At 42.6% G+C, this 22,429-nt stretch overlaps 1 protein-coding gene across 1 annotated transcript in view; it reads left to right on the forward strand.

Moving 5' to 3' along the window:
* CD247 (CD247 molecule) overlaps positions 1 to 22,429 on the forward strand; it is a 57,356-nt gene that overhangs the window by 31,397 nt on the left and 3,530 nt on the right. The window contains exons 2-5 of the mRNA XM_051631926.1: positions 17,192 to 17,298; positions 19,552 to 19,605; positions 20,815 to 20,898; positions 21,607 to 21,642. Coding sequence (XP_051487886.1) covers positions 17,192 to 17,298; positions 19,552 to 19,605; positions 20,815 to 20,898; positions 21,607 to 21,642 — 281 coding nt within the window. The remainder of the gene's footprint in view (positions 1 to 17,191; positions 17,299 to 19,551; positions 19,606 to 20,814; positions 20,899 to 21,606; positions 21,643 to 22,429) is intronic.

Here is a 22,429-nt window from a genome sequence, read left to right on the forward strand (position 1 = left end):
CCTGTAAAAAAGAGGCTGAACAGCCCTGAAATTACAAAGCCGCCTTCTAAACTTACTTTATTTCGAGGTAACAATTTCTAGCTCAATTACAGCAGCTCTCAGCTCTTTTGAGCAAGTGCTTTCTCAGGCGCACCTGGTATTGCCTGTCTTTGCTAACACAAGTCTCAGATGTGTGTTTGCTGGGGCGGGTGTGTAGGGGGGTAGATTGATATCTGTCTAAGAGAAGCGTAATATGTTGCTTTGAGGCTTCAAAGGGGCTCGGGTGTGTGTGAGTGAGGGACTGTGAGCTCTGTTTTGTCACTGCAGCTTGTAAGTGAAAGGGACGGGGTGGGCATGGATATTGTGGTAACCATCAGATAAATGAGCATGGTCCCCCGTGCTTCTCTCAGAGCATGGGAACAAATCTGTGTAAAAAATGATGTTCAAACCATTTCTTAATCAACTTCGTAGCTAAGTCTTGGAAATACTGTAAGGCTTGCCAGCAATCAGTTGTCTTGAATGAGGAAGAAAACTTGAAGAAATGGAATAGAAAAATCAAAGCAAAACATGACCTTACTGATATTAACCTGACCCATGAGAAAAAGGGGATGGAGATTGCTAAAAGCAGCCAGCTTGTGTTGTGGCGATGGAGCGCAGCGCAGCAGGTTGTGCAGTGCTGGAGGTGAGCAGGCACGGGGAGCAGGCTCCTGTCCTTGCTGACTCCGAGTCCTGCCCGTTGGTGGGAGAAAGTAACACAGAAAAATCCCGGGTGATCTGCTGGGTGAAAAGTTTTGAGGAGTTCTGAAATGGCCTGGCTGGCCTGACACTGGTGCCGTGCAGGGAGAGCTGCTGTCTGCAGGAAATGGTGGGGGATTTTCAGGGGCTGCGCTGGGATGCAGCAGCAAGGTGTGTGAGGAAGAAAATGCGTTGGGTTTTCTGAAAGTATGGCATCCAGGCCTGCTTCGTATGGCCCACACTGAAACACAGACCTGATCCTTTCTGATCAAAGTACAGCATATGTAGAACATAAAAGAAGGACAAAGAGAAGTCATACAGTATCTATGGAGAGAAGCGTGTTGTTGTTAACAAAATCTGATAAAAGGACGATTAGTGGTCAGGATGGAAAGCTGTAACATAGAGGTGAGCAAGGTGGATAGGGGTAAGAAATGTGATTTATCTGTCTGCAAAGGATAATAAAGTAGTCATTCTCTACTTAACTATGGCTATAAAGCTATTATTAAAACCAGGCTGGAGTGTGTCTAGCATGCAATGCCCAGGGGGACAGAAAGCATAAAAGGGTGCCCTTGGTTGATGTCACAGCTCTGCACTTTCTGTTCCTTTCTGAACTATCCTGATTAGCATTAAGAATGTCATTAAACTGCAAGTGCTTTTTTTATGCTAAAAAGTCCTATTTTTGTCTGACTTTTCACAGTACAGAGTAATTTTTTTTTAAATAGGAGAAACACTGAATAGTCTGTAGGTAACTATAGAAAATAATCTCATGAAGTCAGGTTGATGATTTTCTGTCCTTTTCCGCTGTTAAGATTGTCTGCACTCTTCTTGGGACTTTTGACAAGTACTCAGGAGGTTTGTGCATCAGTTCTTTGGGTAGGATCGCTTTGATTTCAACACGTTATAATCACCTCAACACTTGTTCCATAGATTTCCATTCCTGTGCAACCTAACCAGGCTATAAAGGGTATATTTAAATAAAGTCAGACATGATTTTGCTGAAACTGTGAGGGTTCTGGTTTTTTGACTCAGAGTGGTGAATTTACAATTTAAAAACTCAGATACAAGCAACTGGGAGAGTATTGCCAAATTGTCTATAATATTGCAGTCAGCATGTGGAACTGACTTCTTTCACTTTGACACTTCTGCTTAATAAAAAAAATAAAGTACAATTCTTGAAAACAAGTATGTGAATAAATATCTGAAAATAAGTATACTATTTTTTCTTCATCAGTCACAAAATGAGTAATTATTGAACAAAATGGCTATACATTTTTTTCCATGAAAATGCTGCTGTCATCAGCCACACAAGAATAAGCACAAAACATTTCTGTGGTAATCAGTAGAGCCAGTCAGGGTTTCTGGAAGTCAAAAAGGTTCACAAGTTGACCCACATGTGTTAACAACTTTGATTAGAGCTTTTATTATGAATTTCAGCACTTAAGGTAACTGTGTATGCTGGTAGAACTTGATTATAGATTTACCCTGTGTTTGCAGAAGAGGAATATGATCTTGATTAGAAGCAAGTCTGTATGCAAACAGGCAAATCTAGTAACTTCACAAAAATTGCACTTATCTGCTAGGATAAATTCAAATAGCAGAGTTTACTTTGTTTTTAAAATAAAATGTATTGACACTTCATAAAAAAATGACAGTACAACTAACTTTGAAATGTGTGTCCTTTTTAAAATTTAAGTATTCAGTTATACATTGAATCACAGATTTGCTGTACATGAATTCTAATTGTGCCTGATATCTGGTATCAGGTTATTCTGCAGATGGCATAACCAGCTGCAGAATTTTATGTTGTCTCTTAAAAGCTGCAAAATACTAGTCCCCAAGCAGCCTGTCTATGGGGTACTTTGAAGCTGTAGCCTGCTGAGAATCGTAAGTGAGGCAGGGTATTCAGTGGGATTCTTTATTTAGCTTTACCTAGGTTTATAAATTTCACCATAAATCTGTCATTCATTTACTGCTCCTAAAGAGTACATAATAATTTTGCCTAAAATTTGTTGAGTATTTTGCCTTACATGCTCCTGGTTTTATAATAGTGCTAGAAATATGATAGGGAAAAGAGAAATACTGCTTTTAAGCTGGCAAACTATGTCTTAGAACTGTACGGTTTGGATCACTAAGTGATAACATGGTAATAAAAATACTTGAACAGGCACTGTGTCTGTCCCAGGTTGTTGAACTTTTTCTTCTTTAGGGACTTGAACTATTCTGATCGTAAACTCATGAGACTGAGATACATCACAGTGGGGCACTGGAGGAGGCTTACAGCAGGGAAGTTTTGCTTTAGAAAGCTTAAGGCACTAGTTTGGTAAAATAAAATTATCTTAGGTCTATGCAGTTTTGCTTATTATTTCTCGGTTGAAATTTTCTTCAGTGTTTGCTCCAGCATATGGAATGCAATGTACTTGTTTAATTTAAAACAATGTTTGCTCATTTATAGCTGTATGTAGATCTGTATGTATGTTTTTATTTTAGATTAAAAAAACACCAAGCAACAGTGGATGCCATCATATTTTAGAAATTTCAGGTGGCTGCATAGAATCTGTTAGGTATTGACTTTTTGTCATGTGCAAGCTGAAAACTGTCTGACAAGGACAAATACATACTGAATTTTCCCCCATTGTTTTTGTGAATCAGTTTTATATTCTAAAAAATATCAGGTATAGGAGGTTTTAAAGCCAGACCTCTTTTACTCCATGCATGTGGACTCTTCTCTTAGACCTTTGTATCTTGTGCGTGTGCTGTGCCCTTCCTCAATGAAATTATTTGGAGAGTTAGATACATATATTTTGGTCCTGTGCTATAAGCTGAACCACCTAATCGTTCCTGCCTTTTTTTCCCCCATGAAGGAAATAATTCTAATGTAGCTCTTTTAGTGGACTTTGAGTAAACCATTACTAATTTTTCTTAATAAAATAGAAATATGTGGTTCATTTGAATAATAAAGAAAAATAATGCTCTTTAAAGTGAAGGTTTCAAACACAACTGGTTTTCTCCTGGCCTTTGTTGTGAAGGCCTGTGAAAATGAACTGCAGAAGAACAAATTGTAAAGTTACTCTGAAAACAGGGTAGAATACAGCAAAACTACAGAAAAGTGTAAAGAAAAGTTATATTCCAGTAAAAAATGCTATAACATCATAACTCCCCGAACTTTTTTTTTTTTTTTTACAGAAAGTAAAGATTTCTTGTAGAATGAATATTTGTGTTAGAAAAAACATTTAATTATTGCTTATTCCTGTATGTTTCTTGTGTGTCCTTGAAGGTAAGTGCATGTCCACTTTGGGACTAAACCTATTCTCATTGAATTAAATGGCTTGTGCTGACTTCAGTTGAAATCAATGGTGTGGAGAATGAATTCACCCCCTTACAGAATCTGATATTTAGTGGGAAAAGAACTGGGTCATTTATTTGCCTTTGCTTGTGTTTCTTCCGCCATTTGGATGTGATAAACCTTAATGTAATCCTCTCGAGTACTATTGGTTTGAATAGCTTTATTTTTTTTGTGTCTGTAAAAACAGTGTAACTTCTCTGAACAGTTTTCAAGGGATAGATTAAAATAATTAATACACATCTAATGGCTAATTTTGTGGGATAACACTTTGCTTAATGGGATGAAATCCATGCTTGCATATGCAAGATAATCCCAGAGGCACAAATGAGGCTACTGCAAAGCACCTCAAAGTAGCATTTGTCCTTGTACCTTCCCTCTTCCCCTCAATCATATAAGGAATACACACGAAGTCCAGATGTGAATGAATTATGGATTAATCAAAGTTAATCTCAAAAAAGCATTTGTATTAAAGAAGAACGATGTTTTATTTTATACAAGCCCATGCATTATCTGGGCAGCCCAGCTTTGTGTTAACATGTTTTAAGTAGTCCAATATACAATGAACAGTTCTGTGGCAAGAAATTTTAATGGATAGAAGCAGAAGATTTTCATAGAGAGTACATAGCAAAAGTAAATGTAATGCTAAGGATCCTTTTCATGTTTAGGAGAAAATTTGTTTTGTGTGGGCATTTGATCATTTGGCAATCTTTCACCCCATCTCAACAGCTCTGTATCTGCACTTTCCAAATTGTGCTTTGAATAAAGCTTACATAAGCTCCCAGTGTTATGAAAAATGGAGCTCCTAAAAATTTCCTTTGCATTCTAACTCCATCTCTGCTGCACACAGAAAGTAAACAAATACAGTTTTATCTGTCTGCACATCTCAGAGGCTTCCCGATAAGGCTTTTTTTGAGGAGAGAGGGGGTGTTTAAAGTAAATATGATCTGAAATTTTCCATCCATTAAAGGCCTTAAAAGATACATGGTTTATGAGATTGACAAGCAATTAGTTTAGTGCAGTGAAAGTGCAATGCATAATTCTACACTTACCAAATTAGTTGGAGGGAAAAAATCAGAGTGATCATAATGTCCCATCTTAAGTGGCTGTTTCAGAAATGTGCTCTACAACTCAAAGCTATGAACCGAACTGTTCTGTAAACTGTACCCAGTAAGTGGCTGAGAGCTATTTCTCTTAAAACACGAGGAATAAATACAAGGAATCTAAATGCTCCAGAAAATAGCTATGACATTCCTCCAGGAAAACAAACCAAAACAAAATCCAGTCATAAACAACAAGGTAGAATTACTGGATGAGGTGTTTCTGGAAAATCTTTTCATTAAAAATCCTAAAGAAAAACAATCGGGTAAATTCCGTGATGTTGATAAAATTAGTTTAGATGGCTGATGATAACTCACCTTTCCAGGTTCCTTGTACTGATTTACATGATTTAGACAGAGCTGTTCAGAAAAGGGCCCCTCTGTTTCCACGTTAGATGCAGTGTACGCATACTAAACTTCATAAATAAGATCAGTAGTGTGGCTTATAGCAATATGTGCGTTATCAGCCATGTTTCCTAACGAGATCAACCTTATGCAGTCACTATCTTTATCAGCTGGCCCGTTTCCACCAAATTTAACAGAGGGGTTAAAGGCAATTAAGTTCTTCCAGGCCTCATGAGAACTGATGGCTGGATGGAGCAAGAAACTCAAGGCAGGCAGTGCCTGTGTGGCAGCAGCATGAGTTCTGCAGCAACCAGTTTGGTTTAGGCTGCCTCTGGCCAGCTGATGGACACCCACAGCAAATACCATTGCTAGGCAAGGCTGGAGTTGTGTCACCTGCAGGAATGTGAGAGTGGGAGAAGGTTTAAGGCATGTTCAGAGATGCTGGATTTTTTTATGGTGTAGGAATGAAAACAGAGGGAGGAGATGAAGCAGAAATTGCATCTGGGGATATAAAATAGAGAATACAAATGAGTGTAATGAGTGATTTCCATAGCCTTTCTTTCCCCACTGTTTGTGCTAATTTATGTGTCTATAATTCAGCTTGTTCTTAGTTTAATGCAAATACAGATCAACCTCTGAAGTCCTGTCTCTATCGTTATGTGTGCTTGACAGTATAAAAATAATAGATCCTGCAGTTTTTGTTTTGATGGACTGATGTCAGCACTCACCAGAGTAAGCAATCTAGTACTCACTGGGTGAACTGGTACTGTAGCAGTGCATTGACTGTTAGTGTAGAATACTGCCATTTTGTTCCTTTACAAAAAAGAGCTGCAAAAATCCCAGTGTGTTAATGTTCAAATACTTTCTCCTTCTGCTCCTCTCAAATCAGTATGTTGAGGAACTGTACGGAATCTCAGGGTCTGTAGTGGATTTCTGTGGTCTTCCTTTTTTCATCATGCAGAACGTTGAGCTGGTCACTTTGTCATTAAATCCTTGCAGGAGTCAATGGAGATTTCCTGGATAGAGTGAGTGCAGAATTTGGCCATTTCAGACAAGCTGTTAGCAATGCTCTGGGTCACTAAAGTTTAATGCAGCATTGCCTGTAATTGTAGCTAGCAAATGAACTCTGAAGCTGAGCCTTTTCTGGAAAATGATCTTATGATACTAGTAGGTCTGCGATGTAAGCTAAAACACAGAGTGGTTACCTGGACTGTCAACAACACAGAACAATGAAAAATTAAAAACTGCAAAAGACAAATGCTTTTCCAGAAAGCCTACAATGTTGAAGATTTTCTGGTTTACAAAAAAAAAAAAAAAAAAGGAAAAAAAAAAAGAAGTAATGTTAATACCCATATTATATATCAAGAAGAGAAAATACAATATTTTTTTTCATACCCTGCACCATTATATTCTTAAAGTTGGTGTTCTCACTAATTTTAGATAGCTTTGCTTGAAAGCTCTCATATTCCCTTTCAGTGCAGTAGTTATTACAGCTAATGAACAACTGGAAAAAAAATACTGGTAATGCAATAGAAATTAAATACCAGAATAGATGCCAGGCATGACTGGAGACTTTAATATTTGCAAAAGTAGTTTGATGGCTAACAGATACTGCTGCTAACACTTCTCATGTGTTACTGGTTATGTAGAGATATTTCAATGTATTGAATACTGGAATTAACTTGGTACATTTTAATATTAGTTCCATGCACTGTAGACATTGGTACAGCATAATTGTTTATTTTCATCTAAGTCACAAATGCCAACATAGGAAGGTTTGAACTCTTGCTGTAAATATACAGGAGATTTTCTTTGTGATGAGAGCTTGGGATCCGTTTTCTTTCATTGTTTTGCTTTTTTCCATAGGTGTCTGTCTCCATAGAGAAGCAATTCAGAAGGTACTAACTCCTAGTGTCTGAGATTCTAAGAGCACTTCGATATATTTGACAGTTACAATATTACTTTTGTTATTCTTATTGTATGGCTAGCAAGATAAAGATATTGCTTGAAGTCATTAATCATAAGGAAATTCTTTCCTCCTACCTCCCCCATCCCTGTAAGAACGGATTGCTTTTTAACAGTTCCGAATTCAGTCAAAATCTCTCTATATATGCTTTTCATATTTGCCCTTTTCTACCTATGTATGAGAAGTTATGTCTCAAAATACAGCTTTTTTTTTTTTCCCCCTCATCCTGTAATGCAATCTGAGATAACGTTTTTTTAACTTGGGTGTAGTCCCTCAGGTGGCTTGCAACGCCATGTAGTGATCGAGGTTTACCAGCCACAGTTATATCACTTGAAAGAGGAGCACAGGCCTCAGCAGGGAGGTGTTAATGGGGACATTAAGCCATGCCCCTGTGCCCCACTTGCAGATCCATAACTAACGCTTTCTCTTTAGCATGAATTTTTTGCTGTATTTTTTCATAGCGTATTTATATATGCCATGAAAATGTGAACACTACCAAATCAGAGGAAGAACAATTCAGATCTGGGAGGGGCAATTCCTTCTTTTCTCAAGGGGAAATCATGAGGGTCCATGGAGTTCAGGTTTGTTCTGAGACCCTTGGCTGAAGGGCTCCATAGAGGACCCAGGCAAGATTTGTTGTAACAATTCCATTTTGTGATAGCTCATCCGTTGGCTCTTTTTTATGAAGCCTGTGAAATGCTACGTGTTCAGAGTGTTGTTTTCAGAGTGGAATATTCCCCAGTGGTGGAATTACTATTCGTAAGCCTTGGTGGGCAATGCTGCAAAGAGAGTGTGCGGGGAGTTAATATTAAACCAAACCCTTCATCAGCCTTGCTCTTTACTTGGTGCATTATCTGTGTGGGTTCTTTCTCTCTGTGTATCCTAGCAGTGGCAGGATGTTGCACGCATGGCTCCCCCCCTAAGTGGGTCAGTAGCAGGGACTGAAGGTCTGCTCTGAAACCTCTCCCTCCCCGATGTGTGTAGCTACTGCATAAAACGTGTGGAGCCTCAGCCGTTGAGGCCGGTTTAACCTTCTTCCTGCCTGATAACCTGGGGCTGCCACTGCCTCTGTGAGATGATTTAACTGTTTCTCTGCTCGACATCAAGCTTCACTAGTAACGTCTTCACCTTCATAAGCCTTCTTGCAAGTGGATGTCTGTACAGGGACTGCAATGAAAACATCTCAAAACTTTGCAAGTCTTAAACCAGTGTGCTGCCAGTTGTCCTGCTGGATGAGCTAAAAGTAAATCTTACAACCTTTCCACAGCTTTGCATATATCTGCCTTCCTTATGATCCAGTCATTATATTTATCTTCTGAAAAACATTGTATGAGGAATGTGATGAAAGCCTCAGATGACACCTGTCTGGGTTTTGCAAAATGTTTCTACAAGCTTAAACTAAAAAAAAGTGAGTGTCTTTATTTTGGGGGGTTCGGTGCCCTTCTTGACACTGGCTCTTTTGTCATGGGTTAGATCTGGTGCTGTCAGTGAGCTTAGGTGGAAATTTATCCTGGAAAAAGAAAACTGGTGTTGTCCCAGTAAGATTATCTGTGATGAGTGTATGGTCACAGTTCGACCCCACATCAAAGACGGCTCCTGTAGTTGTCTCAGCTTTGGTCTGTGTTAACTACAACACAAAGAATTGTTCATGGGGCGACTTAACATCTGTAGAGGAGCCTTGTGGCCACAATTCTTCCCCCAGCACCTCCTGCATCCTTGTGATGGACAAGTTTTCTTCTTTTCTTCTCTGCTGGTAGCTGATGTAGAGAGTTGCAACTGAGCTCAGCCTTTGACAGAACAGCCCTGATAAGCCTCTTGCGGAGCTTGTGCATCTCTGTGCTTAGTTTGACATGAGCTGTGAAATCAGAGCACTCCGTCCCTGGGCTAACACTGAGACAAGAAGAAAACGCCCTGTTAAGTCGATGTTTGCTGACTAACTGAATATTTTGTGCACAGATATTTCTATTACTTTATTACCCAGCTAGTAGAAAGCCATTTCCTGCCAACAGTAATAGCCAGCATAAGCTTAGTGACTTATGGAAGTCTGCAGCTAGGATGAAGGGGAGTGGAGGGTGCCTTATAAGTCTCCCAGTTGGGAACCCTTCTTCATGTTACCAGTATATTTGCTTACTGAAGCCATTGGCAGTGGGCTAGCTGCAAGCTGTTTAGCATAACTGTACTTCCACTGCTTTTTGTGAAGTTTAACTTAAAAGTGCTAATTTAAAGGGAAACGTCTGCCACGTCTGTGAGGTGCTCACTGAACAAACACACCTGATTGTGATCAACAACATCTTGCATCTCACCCAGTGTCTCTTTCTTCAGCCTTGTGGCCTGTAGTCTCTTTGGGATCCCAGGTGAGCCAAGATGCGTAGACTGAATTATTTTAAGTAGTCCTCCATCATGTGCATTGAGTGGTAGAAGCTAAACATGAAAAGGCCACCTAATAGTAAATGAGTCAGAGGGTGAGTTACTTTTAGGGTATGCACAGGCAAAATTGGTAGGGGAAACAAAGGTATAAATGACCTAGAAACAGCCATTTGAATAATAAGTCTTGCCTCTTGGGTCACTTAACAGCAGACTGGATTGGACAATAGAAAATTTACAGCAGGGAGCATCTTTTGCATTAACTAGATCAGCTTCTGCTATCACTGATGAAGATGGGTCTAGCAAAAGCTCATGTGTCTAATCTAAAACCCTGACAAAAGCTGAAAAAGCTGCCTGGCTTGCATCTATCACCTGAGCTGGTTGAATACCCAGGTTCTGCAATTGCTCTGTGCATGGTTTGCTGTCTCGAGGAGGCAAAATCAGGTTTGGTTTAGGAAAGCCCTCTGCACCGAGTTCTTGCAAAACCAAGAAGTGAAAGCAGTTGCTTTTTCTGAAAATGACTGTTTTGATAAAGAGAGGAGTCCCCTTCCAGAGATGAGCAAAGGCATTCCCCTTCTTTCTGTTTCTGATGAGGCTCTGGAAGGATTTGGAGGGTGAAATTTTGTCTTATTTTATTATATGTTCAAAGTTAATCTTCACCTTCAGACTGGAAAGGTAGTCCATTTATTCTTGCTTTCTGCACACCCCAGGTCCTCTTTTCACAAACTGGACAGCTGTTGGAGATCTTCCTGTCTTTCTCCTCTTAGATTACCCTGGACTTTTTAATTAGAGTCCTTATTCCATGATGTGCTAGAAAATGTTTGGCCCTTTGTGGCATTACAGTCTTCTCATTCTTTTGAATCTGTTTTTTCCCCAAATAAATCAAAAGGAAATTTGCATTATTTGAACTCTGTGATAGTGCCTTTCTGAAAGGGATCCTAGAAGGACTATGAAAGTCTCAAGAGGCTCCTAAAGCACCTTAACTTAATCTCCAGTTTCCATAGTGCTAACATTCTTTGGCATAAAAACGTGGAAATTAAAGACCTGAAATATTTTCCTTTTTAAAATATACTTACTGTAGCTGCCTGATGTCTGGTATTGTAAATTGAATCCTGATCATATAAGCAGTTTGCTCCTTGGCTTTAAGCTTGAGGACAACAGCAAATGAGAAAGCTGAGCTTCATGGCCACAAGTTGTGCTTTTGGCCATGTTGTATTTCATAAATAGGTGATGGTGTATTGATGACAAATAAAAGAGTCTTCCTCAGTGCTAAAGGGAACTGGTGGTGAGGTAAAAGAACCAGTAACGTAAACAGCTTTTAACTTCTTTGCCAAAGCAAGTGGCTTGTAGGAAAAGACAAATATGGAATTTTTTTCAGCCAGCAAGCTCAATGGCATTTTGCTGCAGTGGGGTTATTGTACCTTCCTGAGTTAAGAGCCAGCTGGTTTTCCTTGGGTGTTGTGGTTTTGCAGATATGGCAGTGGGGAAGTTTTATGTTGAAATTCTTACTTGGCCCTGTAATCTTAATATAATGTAATGATTAACAGGACTATCTTGATATGGAGGAGCCTCTTCCTTCTGCAAGAGAAGGAGGATTTGGCCTCTGCTTCTTCAGTCTTAAAGTGTCCCAGTTTTGTTTATTATTCATATCTACTGAGAAAAAACACAGACATGTAAAAATGTAAATAAATAAACCCCAGGACAGATCTGTTATTTGTGAACTGGATTATCTTTCATAATTTTAGGTGACTAACTTTTAGGCATTTAGTCTGGGCTGTCTTTTCAGATGCAAGCCTGTATACACTGAATACACCATGTGAGGTGCTCCTCTCTTCCCTTTCTGCCCTGAGCCCCAGCAGCTGCATTGGGTTCATCATCTTGTTTTCAGACAGGGCCAGTGAGGCAAGATCCATCACCTTTGGCCTCTCCCTGTGTTCAGCCTCCTTAGACAAAACCTGGTGGGCACCTGACGTGCAGTGTGGTGGCAGTGGCACCCACAGCTGTGACAGTCTGCTCCCTGGGAGACCCTGGAAACACAAGCCAGCAGCAAGAGGTTTTTGGAAGATAAGGGGTAGAAGTTAGGTGAATTGCATGCAGCAGCTGTGAGTCCCTCGGATCACTGCTGGTGGAGGATGGTGGTTTCACCCTGGTGTGTTGCTGTGGCAGTTCCTGGCTGTTGGGAGAAGTCACTACAGTTTCTGCCTTTAAACACCTTTGTATGTAACTGCAGTTGCATCAATTAATCTCTCGTGCTGGGATTGGTTTTCATGGGCTTCACCAAGAAACTCTTTTAGGGAAGAGAAAACTCTTCAATTATAATAGTGTTACTGAATTTTCTAAAATCAAAACTCTTAAATGAATAAATTAATGAGGGCCATGGGAGAGAGAAAACTTTATGGTGGACAGATTTGATCTGAATTTACAAGTATTTCAGCTTTTATGGTCTGTATTTCTTAAACTATTGCCAGGGTCTAATCAGGGTCTATAATCAGGGTCTAACTCAGTCCAGATGCACACTAAAAATGTCAGAAGGCAAAAATCCGATTTTTCAAAAATGCTCTGGTGTGTTTCAAAGGTGCATACCATGTTTCAGAGATTTGCTTCACCACATCCCCCTTGGGACTGGCTGCATTGAGCCAGCAGTGGGGGCCAGCCCTATAGACTCAGCCCTGGGCAGCCTGGGGATGCAGCATCTGCCAATCCTGCCATGTTTTGGAGCAGGGCAGATGTGTTGGGACATGAGTTTTGGGACTCCCCAGCTGACTCTGAGTCTGGAGCAAGGCAGGGGCTGGTAGTGCATACAGACAGCTGGTGGGCAGGTGGCTGGAGATAAACTCATGACCAAGTACAGGGAAGCTGGTGAAGCCTGAGCCCAGGGGGGCTGAAACTGTACTCGAAAACCACACTGTGCCAGGCAGGCTGGCACAGAGCTCTTGAAGCAGGTGCCTGCAGCACGGTCTCCCTTGCTGGCCCCCCAGGCTTCCTCTCTTTTGGCTACCGGGGTTGCTGTCAGTCTGCTGCTAGAGGGTTGGTTGGTTTGGTTTTTTTCATTAGCTTGTCACGAGCAGTTGGTGCAAATCACTTTTATTTTTTTTTAATTGCTTTTCTTTCTCCCCCTCATTAGAGGGTCTGGACACATGTGCAGCAACATCACTTGAGTTCCCAGGCACAGAGAAGGGCAGGGCTGCATCGCTGGGAAGAGCAGGGGAACAAAAGTTCAGGTTTTGGAAGGAGGAGGTCCTGGGAAACTTCTCAGCAGCAAAAACGCAGCTTGGTAAAGAGTCCCAAATGTGGTGTCAGGAACCTGGAGTCTGGGATTGAGAAGGGCTGGCAACCTTGTCATGTCCTTTCCTATAGTCTTATCTGCTGCAGCTCTGCCAGTCTTTAGACTGTATTAGCTCCTTGTACAAAGATTTCCATAGTTCTCCTGTACAAACAAAAAGAAAAAGTAATTCCTTAATGCTGTAAGTTGCATAGTTTGTTTCTGGCTTCCTTAACATCCCCGTGGTCTATGACTACATCATCCCCTCTGTGCAATGGGAGAGCTAACTGTGCAACTACTTGCATAGGAGCATGAGTTGAGAAGAGTAAGTGCAAACTTCCTAATTGTTATTCCTTCAGAGCTTGCTTCTATCCCGAGCAGGAGCACCACTTTAACCTCATCCTTAAGCCCTTGTGTATTTATGTACCTAGATGTCAGCTTGTGACTCTATCCCTTTTTAATGCTTGGAGAGGGAGATGCTGTTTGTCTGAGCTACGTTTAAGCAGTGAGCTTGACACAATTTACAATGCAAACTAATTGTGTTCCCCACCAGTCTGTGACTTGACATTAGCTGTGTCTCTTGCCTCTACTTTAGGTACTTGAAAACCCTGTTGTATTTTACTGGGCTACTGAAATTCAGGCTGGTAAAACACCAGTATATGGATATTGAAAAGATGCTGTGCAACTCACAAGTAGGCACAGGTTAACAGAGTGGGAATTATCAGTGAATTGTTTATTATTTGTGCTTTGCTCTGCATGAGGCGGCTGAGTCTGACTGATGCCTCAAGCCTGGCAGGCGCAGCTCCCACCACCAGCCCATCCACTGCAGGGCTGAGACCTTGGCCTCAGCCCCCCCAAACCACAGCAAAGGGCTGATGAGGGGCAGAGAGTACATTTGGCTGGTGCCTAAGAGACTGCCTTTCTGTTTGTGCATGTTGTGCAAATATTGAAGAGGCAGTAACCCCTCCTCTAGCAATTTAAAAACCTAAACTGATCCTGTTCACATGAATGGATGCTGGTTTAACTGCTACTTGTTCATTATACTTCCTATCTCTTTGACCTTTGTCTTTTTCTCTCGCTTTCTAATCTGGAAAGCTGTTGTAAAGGTTATGTTTTAGAAAGTGGTCTGTACCTTTTTTTTTAAAGAATACAGAAATCAAACATATTAAGGAAGGAAAATACTAATCAATTTTCTTGGTTTGTTTCTAGATGTTGGATTTTATAATTGTCTCAATACATGTTTTTCCAGGAACCATCATGGCCAGACTATGTCTAGCAGGATTTGCCTCATTGAACAGCTTTATTCCATTACCTGGGGTGCCAGAGGCTAAGCTACCCCAATCAAGCACCATGTAGGCACTTGGGTGGCTCCACAGAGTCAGCCAAAGTTGACCATGGCTGACACAGAGCTACAGCTAAGTCCCCTGCACTCTTGACTTCTCCTCCATAGTCCTCTACCTCTCCTGCTTGAGCTTCTCCTGGTCTGGGGAGTTTATTAGTGCTGGAGAAGTACTGGACTTGAGGTCACAGCATGAATGTGCCCTGGTCTGGTACAGGAAGAGGGAAGCCAGGGCAAGGATCCCCAAAGCTTTCTTCAGCAGCATCTTGGATACCCCCTGGCTTCCTGCCTCTGTCTCTGTACTGGGCTGCTCACCTTCCTTACACTGTCTTTCTAATTTGGGCCCAGAGCTGGAAAACCCTGAGCTGCTTCTGGACACGTCCAGCTCAAGGCCAGGGTACGGTGGAGCAGACTGCTGCAGTCAATAAAAGCAGCTGAATTAGTGCTGGAAACAAATTGCCCTGGATGCTGCACATCTGTATTCCCCAATGCTGCATTTTAGCTACCAAGTCTAATGCAATTTAAGCTGGCTTTGTGTTGAATCAATGGTGGCGTAACATGTTGTCCTCTGGCTGTTTAGAAGAAAAAAAATCTAAGGAGTTAATCTCAGCTCATTTGTTGGGCAAATAACTTAATCTGTCTATCTCCATTTGCTCCATGTATATGAGGGTTTGTAATACTGAAAAAAATGTGGTGAAAGTTATTGTTTATAAAGTGCTTTGAACCTTATTTTTTTAAAAATAGAAATAGATGAGGAAGACAGAAAACCATCTAGGATCTTAATTTATCTCCATGGATTTGTTTAGAAAGACATGATTTTTTAAAAAACAAACCTCCTAGTTCAGACAAGCAAACAAATCTACTGTTTGGAAATGTGTGGTTTTTTCTGGCTGTGTTAGGCTCTCAGTGGGAAGAGTGATTGTATCATCATCTGCCTGAGATGTTTACAATTACGTTACCAGGTATTCAGGCACAGCTTTTCAGTCATGCCTTATACAAATCAGATGCTTGAGCAGAGCGACAGGCCATCATCATTAACCTGATTTCTGTGAAGGAGGCTGCCTTGCAGTGGTGAGTGTGGGCTGCCTGAATGTCACCTGCAAGTTTCTTTTCATGGAATTGTCAGCATGGCCGGATGGGCTGGGGAGAAACCCCGGTGCACAGAATGGTCCTGCTCTCAGCACTGGGGTAACACAGCACCTTGAGGCACTGCACTGACTGGTTCAACTACCCTCATCACATGCGGTTAATAAGAATTGCTGAATTTGGTTCACCTTAGGAAGGAGATGAATCATACACATTCTTTTCAATTTGTCTTCACTGAAGGGCTTCACAGGCTCTTGATCATCTGTGTCCTTCGCTTTTGAACTTGCTCCAATTCTCTGTACAAAGCAGATCTCAGATTAGTTTTTGTTATGTTTTTGGTTTGGTTTGGATTTTTTTTGCTATAACTGCAACACAGTTTTTCCTTTGGAGATGGACCTGGAGCTGCATATTGGATCCATAGCTACTTAGGCTTCTTGACTGGAATTATTTTCCTTTTTTTTAGCTATATCTGTGAACTTACTGAATGTTTATGAACTGATGCATGGGCAGTCTCATCACTTTTAACTGTTTAAAACAAACAATATTACTGTGTCCTGCGTGATGCAGTCAGGGTATAAACATATGTAATGTTGACTAGGAAATCAACATCTTCTGTTTTTCTTCTTCAGCCTCATTGAGCTCTCAATTAGGGTTGTAGTAGGTTTTTCTCCCTCAGAAAAGTTGCAACACTTCTTTTAAAACCATTAAAAAACAAAAAAAACTTCTGGGAGCAATCCATCCAACATGAGGCAGTCAGTTGAGGTTCCTGTGTAGGGAATTCAGGCTTAAAACCTTCCTCTCAAACTGAAAGCACATCAGGGTGTCTTACAGGTATCTCATGGATGTGTCCTGACATCTGGGGTTAAAAGTCTGTCTCTTCTGCCCATAGTTCCCTTCTCATGATTAATGGTCTCCAACAGCTCCAAACTGGGAGCCCAAGAGAGCCCTCACAGAGAAGATATGGCAGCTTTACAGTTACAATATATAACCTGGGATACGGAACATGCATCTTCAAATTCCTCTTCTGAATAAAACAGAGTAGCAATTTCAGCCTTGATCTTCAGTCAGCTATGGTGGTGTCAATCTTTCTTTACATTTAGCACAAAATGTTGTCCTGAGAAGCTCTCCCTTAAAATTTTGCCCCAACACACAAGTTTTAGTTGATGAAGGAATCCTTAACCAGTCCCAGTAATGAATCCCTGCAGGAGATGCTGCTAGGCTTTTCCACAAGACAAGCGCTCTGTGTGAGGCTTTCATGCAGTAACTGTGGTGTTATGATCCTTGGTGATCTCCATGCAGCTCCTGTTCCTGTGCCTGTGAATGGCTGGGAGCAGAGCCCAGGCTCTGTGGGTGGGAAACTGTGTAAAATGTTCTGTATAGGTTGAGGGAGGTTGCACACTTTTCCATTCTTGGAGATACTCAGTGGGCTGAGGTCTTGGACAGCCTGGTCTAACTGACCCTGTTAAGAGAAGGGGTTGGACCTGCTGTGGTCCCTTCTGCCCTAAAGAATCCTATGATTCTTATTCAGATTTTCATCACCTCTGCAAATTGACAGATGTGCCCTTATATTGTCTATTATTCATGAAGCACCATGCAGCACTGCCATGGTTATGCCATCAAGCCCTCAGTGATACAGATGGCCTTGTCTGTTGATGTATCTGATGTTTCTGTACAGATGCTGTACCAGTTCTTGGACTGACAGACCCAAGACTCTGCTACTTGCTGGACGGATTCCTCTTCATTTACGCAGTCATCATAACAGCCCTTTTTGTGAAAGCAAAGGTCAGTCTATCCAAACACATTTGGCTTTATGGTGTAAACAACTTGGGCTTAGATGGAAAGTGGGGGTGGAGAGGAAGCATGTCTCTTAGAGGAATATCTTTGTATATTTTTATTTCCTTGGTTTTGTTCTTCTGTTTTCCTCCTTTTCCAGTGCCAGCCTCAGCAACCTGCAGGAGTTATTTCTGTGGGCTCATGAATGGAGGGGAAGAGAGTATATGAGAGGATTTTGATGCTACAGTTAAGGTTGCAGGCAGAGATGCTGGATATTGTAGCTGGGAAATGCCAGCAGTGATGTGACTCTGCCATTGGCAAGAGAGGATGGTATATGCAGAAAATTTGGAATAGATGCCAAACTTGCAAATGATGTATTAAAATGTCTCTGGAAGTCAGACATCTTTGATAGAATGAGGGTGATGATGCAAATGATATAACCTGAGGAGAGGAGTCAGGGGGACAGGATGCACACAAGTTGATTTTTAGACATTAGGAGGAAATTAGACATTAGGAGGAAATTAGACATTAGGAGGAACTTCTTTACTGTGAGGTTGATGAGACATTGGCCCAGCTTGCCCAAGGAAGCTGTGGATGCTCCATCCCCAGAAGCATTCAAGACCAGGTTGGATGGGGCTTTGAGCAACCTGATCTAGTGGGAGGTGTCCCAGTCCATGTGAGGGGGTCGGAACTAGATTGTCTTTAAGGTCCCTTCCCAAACCATTCTGTGATTCTGTGAGGGGCTGTTGCTACCAAGCAGCAGCTGATCAGCATCCCTACAGAAAATTAGTGGCTTTAGTGCACTTCCACAGAAGTGGAAGATAATGTGATGGAGGCTTGTGGATTTTCAGGCATGTACATGCTGGGAGAGCTCTGCTGATCATCGGAGAGGAGCTGCCTGCCTCTCCCTGGCACAGGTCACTCCAATGAAATGGTGCTTTCAGCCAAGCCTAAGCCTTGGCCACTCTCTGCACATCTGGCTCAGCCACCCTCCAGAAGCAAAAGCTTCCTGAGCTTGGGATCTCAGCTTGTTCCCCTGTCAGGTTGTGGCTGAGCTTACCAGCAGCAGCCCCGACAAGGTGATGTTGTGCTGCTGCCGGTGCCGCTCCGGCTCTTTGGTGGGAATGTTTCTCAGGACTGCAAAGCCAGTGCTGAAGGAAGGAAGGATGTTTGGAGGAAATGAGGAGAACTCAGAAACGGCAAAGGAGAAACCTTTTTTGTTGTCAGTGTAAAACCTGACTGCAAATGAAAGTGCAGCTCTGGGACTGGAAGTATTTCTCAGGCTGCTGGAGGGCACACGGAGCATGCAGTGCACCCACCAGCAGCAGCTCTGCACCATAGCTAAGGAGTGCTCAGCAAAGCATCCAAGGAGGAGCATGAAGACAGCACAAGGAGCTGCCACAGCCCCAGAGAGCGTCTTAAACATGCTGCTGCGGGGGCAGATACTTCTGTGGTTTCTCCTGCTGGGGCTCCCTGCAGGGGCAGAACTTGAGGTTAGAAATGGCTCCTGTTTGGAAGCAGCAGCCCTCACCTTTAGGTCTGGGTGCACTCGCTGTCCTCCTGGGATGCCCAGCTGTTTGCTGGTGACATGCATAGCGTTCAGCTGCTGTTGCAGGAGGGAAGGCAGCAGAAGGAAGGGGAAAGCCCTGCCTGTGGTTATGCCACCGGAGTCCCACAGCCTAAAGCAGCAGAGGTGCTGCAGCTGAACCGCCACCATAAAGCACCAGGATGCTGGTGGGGCATTTTCCAAGTACCCTCTGTCTTGTCCAAAACCTAGGGATTTTTATAAATCTTACAAGCTGTGTCATATCTCTAACCTCACCTGCTGGCTGAAAACCTGCTGTTTGTGGAGCCTTTTGCCAAGGGCACAACCTCACCTCTTCTGTGAGCTTTTTATTTATGCACCACATGAACAATGTACATGAACATTTAGGCTCTGTTGCAAGAACCATGGGTTAAATGCTTGGTAAATAACTGGCCTCAGCAAAGGTTCAGTGGAGGGGGGGAAACACAGATGCACTGAGTAGCAGTAAACTGGTGTTACGTGCTAGTAAAATGGCCTGGCTGCTGAGAGCAACCTGGCTTGTGGATAAAAGTGCCAGCACAGCAGTGGCTGGTACTGCCTGTAGCCTCATCAGTGCCACAGGTTGGCTGTGTATGGGTTGCCCTCTTTCGGGACTGGGAATAACTTCTAGGAACGACGGAATGAAGGGGTGGAATGGAGCTACTGCCTCTCTGTTCACAGTATGGTATCTCTTCCAGTTTAGCCAGTCCTCTGAGCCACAGCTGCAACCAGGCCAGGATGATGTGTATAATGTAAGTAACTACTGGTTTTTGTTCGTTTGTTTTCAAGTCTGCTCCCCAGACAGATAGTGAATTGCCTGTGGATCACAAAACCTTATGACCCTGCTAACGAAAGGGTATACCCAAGAGTGCAGAACAGCAACTGCAAGGAGGAAAAATAAAACTTGACAGAGGCAGCTTCCATTGTCACTTGTCTGTCTCGATGCTAGAAGATACATGGGCTGTAGGCTCCTGATTTGATCCACCAAGCTGAAGGTGTACCAGGCACCCAGGCCATTTCAGAGGCAGTGCTCAGTGTGCTGTGCTACATAACACACCTCCGAGAGCTCTGTGTGTGTGTGTGTGTGCGGCCACCAGGCTGCAATATGTGCTCTGCTCTTGTGTCATTGAGTGTGTGGAGCCTGAGCCATCACAGCCCAACATCCCTGAGCCTTCCTGTTGCTCTGCAGCATGAGACCTGTTGTGCCAGGCTGTACCTGCTGTGCCCTGATCGTAGCCAGCATCAGATGATTCTTCATGCAGTGAAAGAAGACAAAGACAAGATCCTGTCTGTCCTTCCTAGCTAAATTGCTCACTCATGGCAATATTCAACTCTAGCTATTTTTGCTATGTCTAGTTGTCTTTTAATTCTTTTTTCTCTCATGGTTTTGACCATAGCCACATCCTGTGCTGACTTCTACTGTCTAACTGGGTAATGTATGAATGCTAATGCTTTTTTTCCAGTTGAAGATGTGTTGCCTGTCACCTTTCAGTAGCACTCTGTCAGCTGTGTTTTCTGACCTGAAATTTCTCCTTTGCCCTCTACCAAGGTAACCTTTCCCAGAAACGTGTTGCACGCAAAATTTGTACAGCCACTTTTGTTCAGCCACTTGATGCAAATTTAGATGAGCTGTTCTGCAGGAAAAAATCAAGCTTGTGGATCTTCACCCACTAGTGGGAGAGAAAACATGAAAGTCAGATGTTTTCAGCTCATTTCTACTTAAAGGTTCTTGATGCAATGGCTTGCAGCTTTGTGCTGCACAAATCACTTGTCATTTCCATGGCTTAATCACAGAAATCTTCGCTGACAGATGCATTAAGGAGTAGAAGAATTTCCAGTTCTGTTATAATACTCCTGAAGTCAGACACCAAACTGGGCTCCCTTTCTTTTCTAGTGTTAAGTCAAGCGCTGCTTTCTCATGCTCCCAGTGTCCATCACTGCATTTTGCACTCTCATTTCAGAAACTGTCTCGTGGACACAGAGATGAATATGATGTTCTGGGGCAAAAGCGAGGTGCAGACCCTGAGCTGGGTGGGAGATACCAGGTAACTTCCTCCCACACAGACACCTTTTTTCTTTGAATCTGGGGCCTTCCTACTCATGTCTAACCATGGCTTAGACGTGCAGGCCTTCATCACACGTTTGCAAAGCACCAGTGCCTTCCTGGAGAGGGAACAGAAAATCTGTGCAGTAACTCAGGCGGCTGGCAGTGCGGTGGGGACAGCAGTAAACCTTCCTCCCTCCTCTTTGATCTTGGCCCCTTGCACCCCCCGTCCCTTTGCTGAGAGCTTGCAGTCACCCAGGGTAGGAAGTGACACCCAGCCTCGGGGCGGATGTGGAGCAGGCAAGGCAGGAGTGGGTGTTTCACAAGAGCTCGCTGCACGTGATGCCACCAAACAAGTGCCAACTAAGTCAAGCAGCAGCCAAAACAACTGTTTCTGCTGCACAGCCCAACAGTCTCAGAGGAAAAGGGAGGGGAAACCTTCTGCATCAGCATTGGAGGGGTTGCCTGGAGGTGGCAGCTGTCGGGTTGAGCAGAGAAGAGCTAAGTTTTATCAGTCATTAAAATTGCACCAATTTTCCAGATAACATGTTCTCTTCATATAGGCTTATGGGTGGAGACAAGATGGGCTGCAATGGGTGTGGCATGGCAAGCTGTAGCTGTGCCTTAGAGCAAATGCACAGAGACATAGAAGGTGGTAGGGGATGCTGGTGGTGCTACATGTGGGCAACTTTCCCCTTTTGTTTTACAGCAAAGAAGAAAGAACCCTCAGGACACCGTCTACACTGTGAGTTGAGGGATTGCTGGAAAAAGGAGTTTCTATTTCATAGAAGCCTTTTTCCCCCTACTCAATTTCAGCTTTGATTGAAACTTAACAGCTGCTTTCAAAGACTTCTTTTTCCCTTCCACACCTCCCTTTTTTTTTTTGCTAGAAAATTTCTGCTCCCTTCTCCATGATAGGAGAAATATACTGGCAGATAAGCAAAAGAATTTGCATCAAGATGCCTGTTGAGCCCTTTGTTAGCCATTAGTGACTACATCTTTGTCCCATGTGACTGATGCTGCAGTATTTTGTGCTTGTTCTCCACCATCTCTGAGAGGCCAAATGCCAGGTGCATGTAATAGTGGTTGCTAAGAAGCCTCTTGATTTAGCTGATTTAACTCTGGCTAAACGTGGTGAACTGCACTCCAAAGGATAGATAGATTAATGATAAAGCCCATGTCTTAACGTGGGTCTTTCTGAGTGTTTGGTCCTTGCTGAGAAATGAGCTTTATTCCAAGACTGGCCTTCATCATGATTGATTCAGACACTCTGATCACAGCTGGTGATAAGTGTTTTGTAACTGCTTCCCCAGGTGGAGGAAGGAAGAACTCTTTCTTAACCTTCACCCTGTAGTGTGAGATTTCCCTTTTCCCTGGGCCTAAGCTGCATGGTCAGGTTTGTCTCCTTGAACAAATGCTGCTCAAAGCTTGTCTTTGGAGATCTTTGTAGTATCTGGCACCAGTCTAGACAAATTACTTGGTTAAGGGTAGTTTTATTCATTTAAGTGTTTGGAGTTAAGACTATGGATATG

This window comes from Apus apus, chromosome 1, assembly GCF_020740795.1.
Source record: "Apus apus isolate bApuApu2 chromosome 1, bApuApu2.pri.cur, whole genome shotgun sequence".
NCBI classification, from domain to species: Eukaryota; Metazoa; Chordata; class Aves; order Apodiformes; family Apodidae; genus Apus; species Apus apus.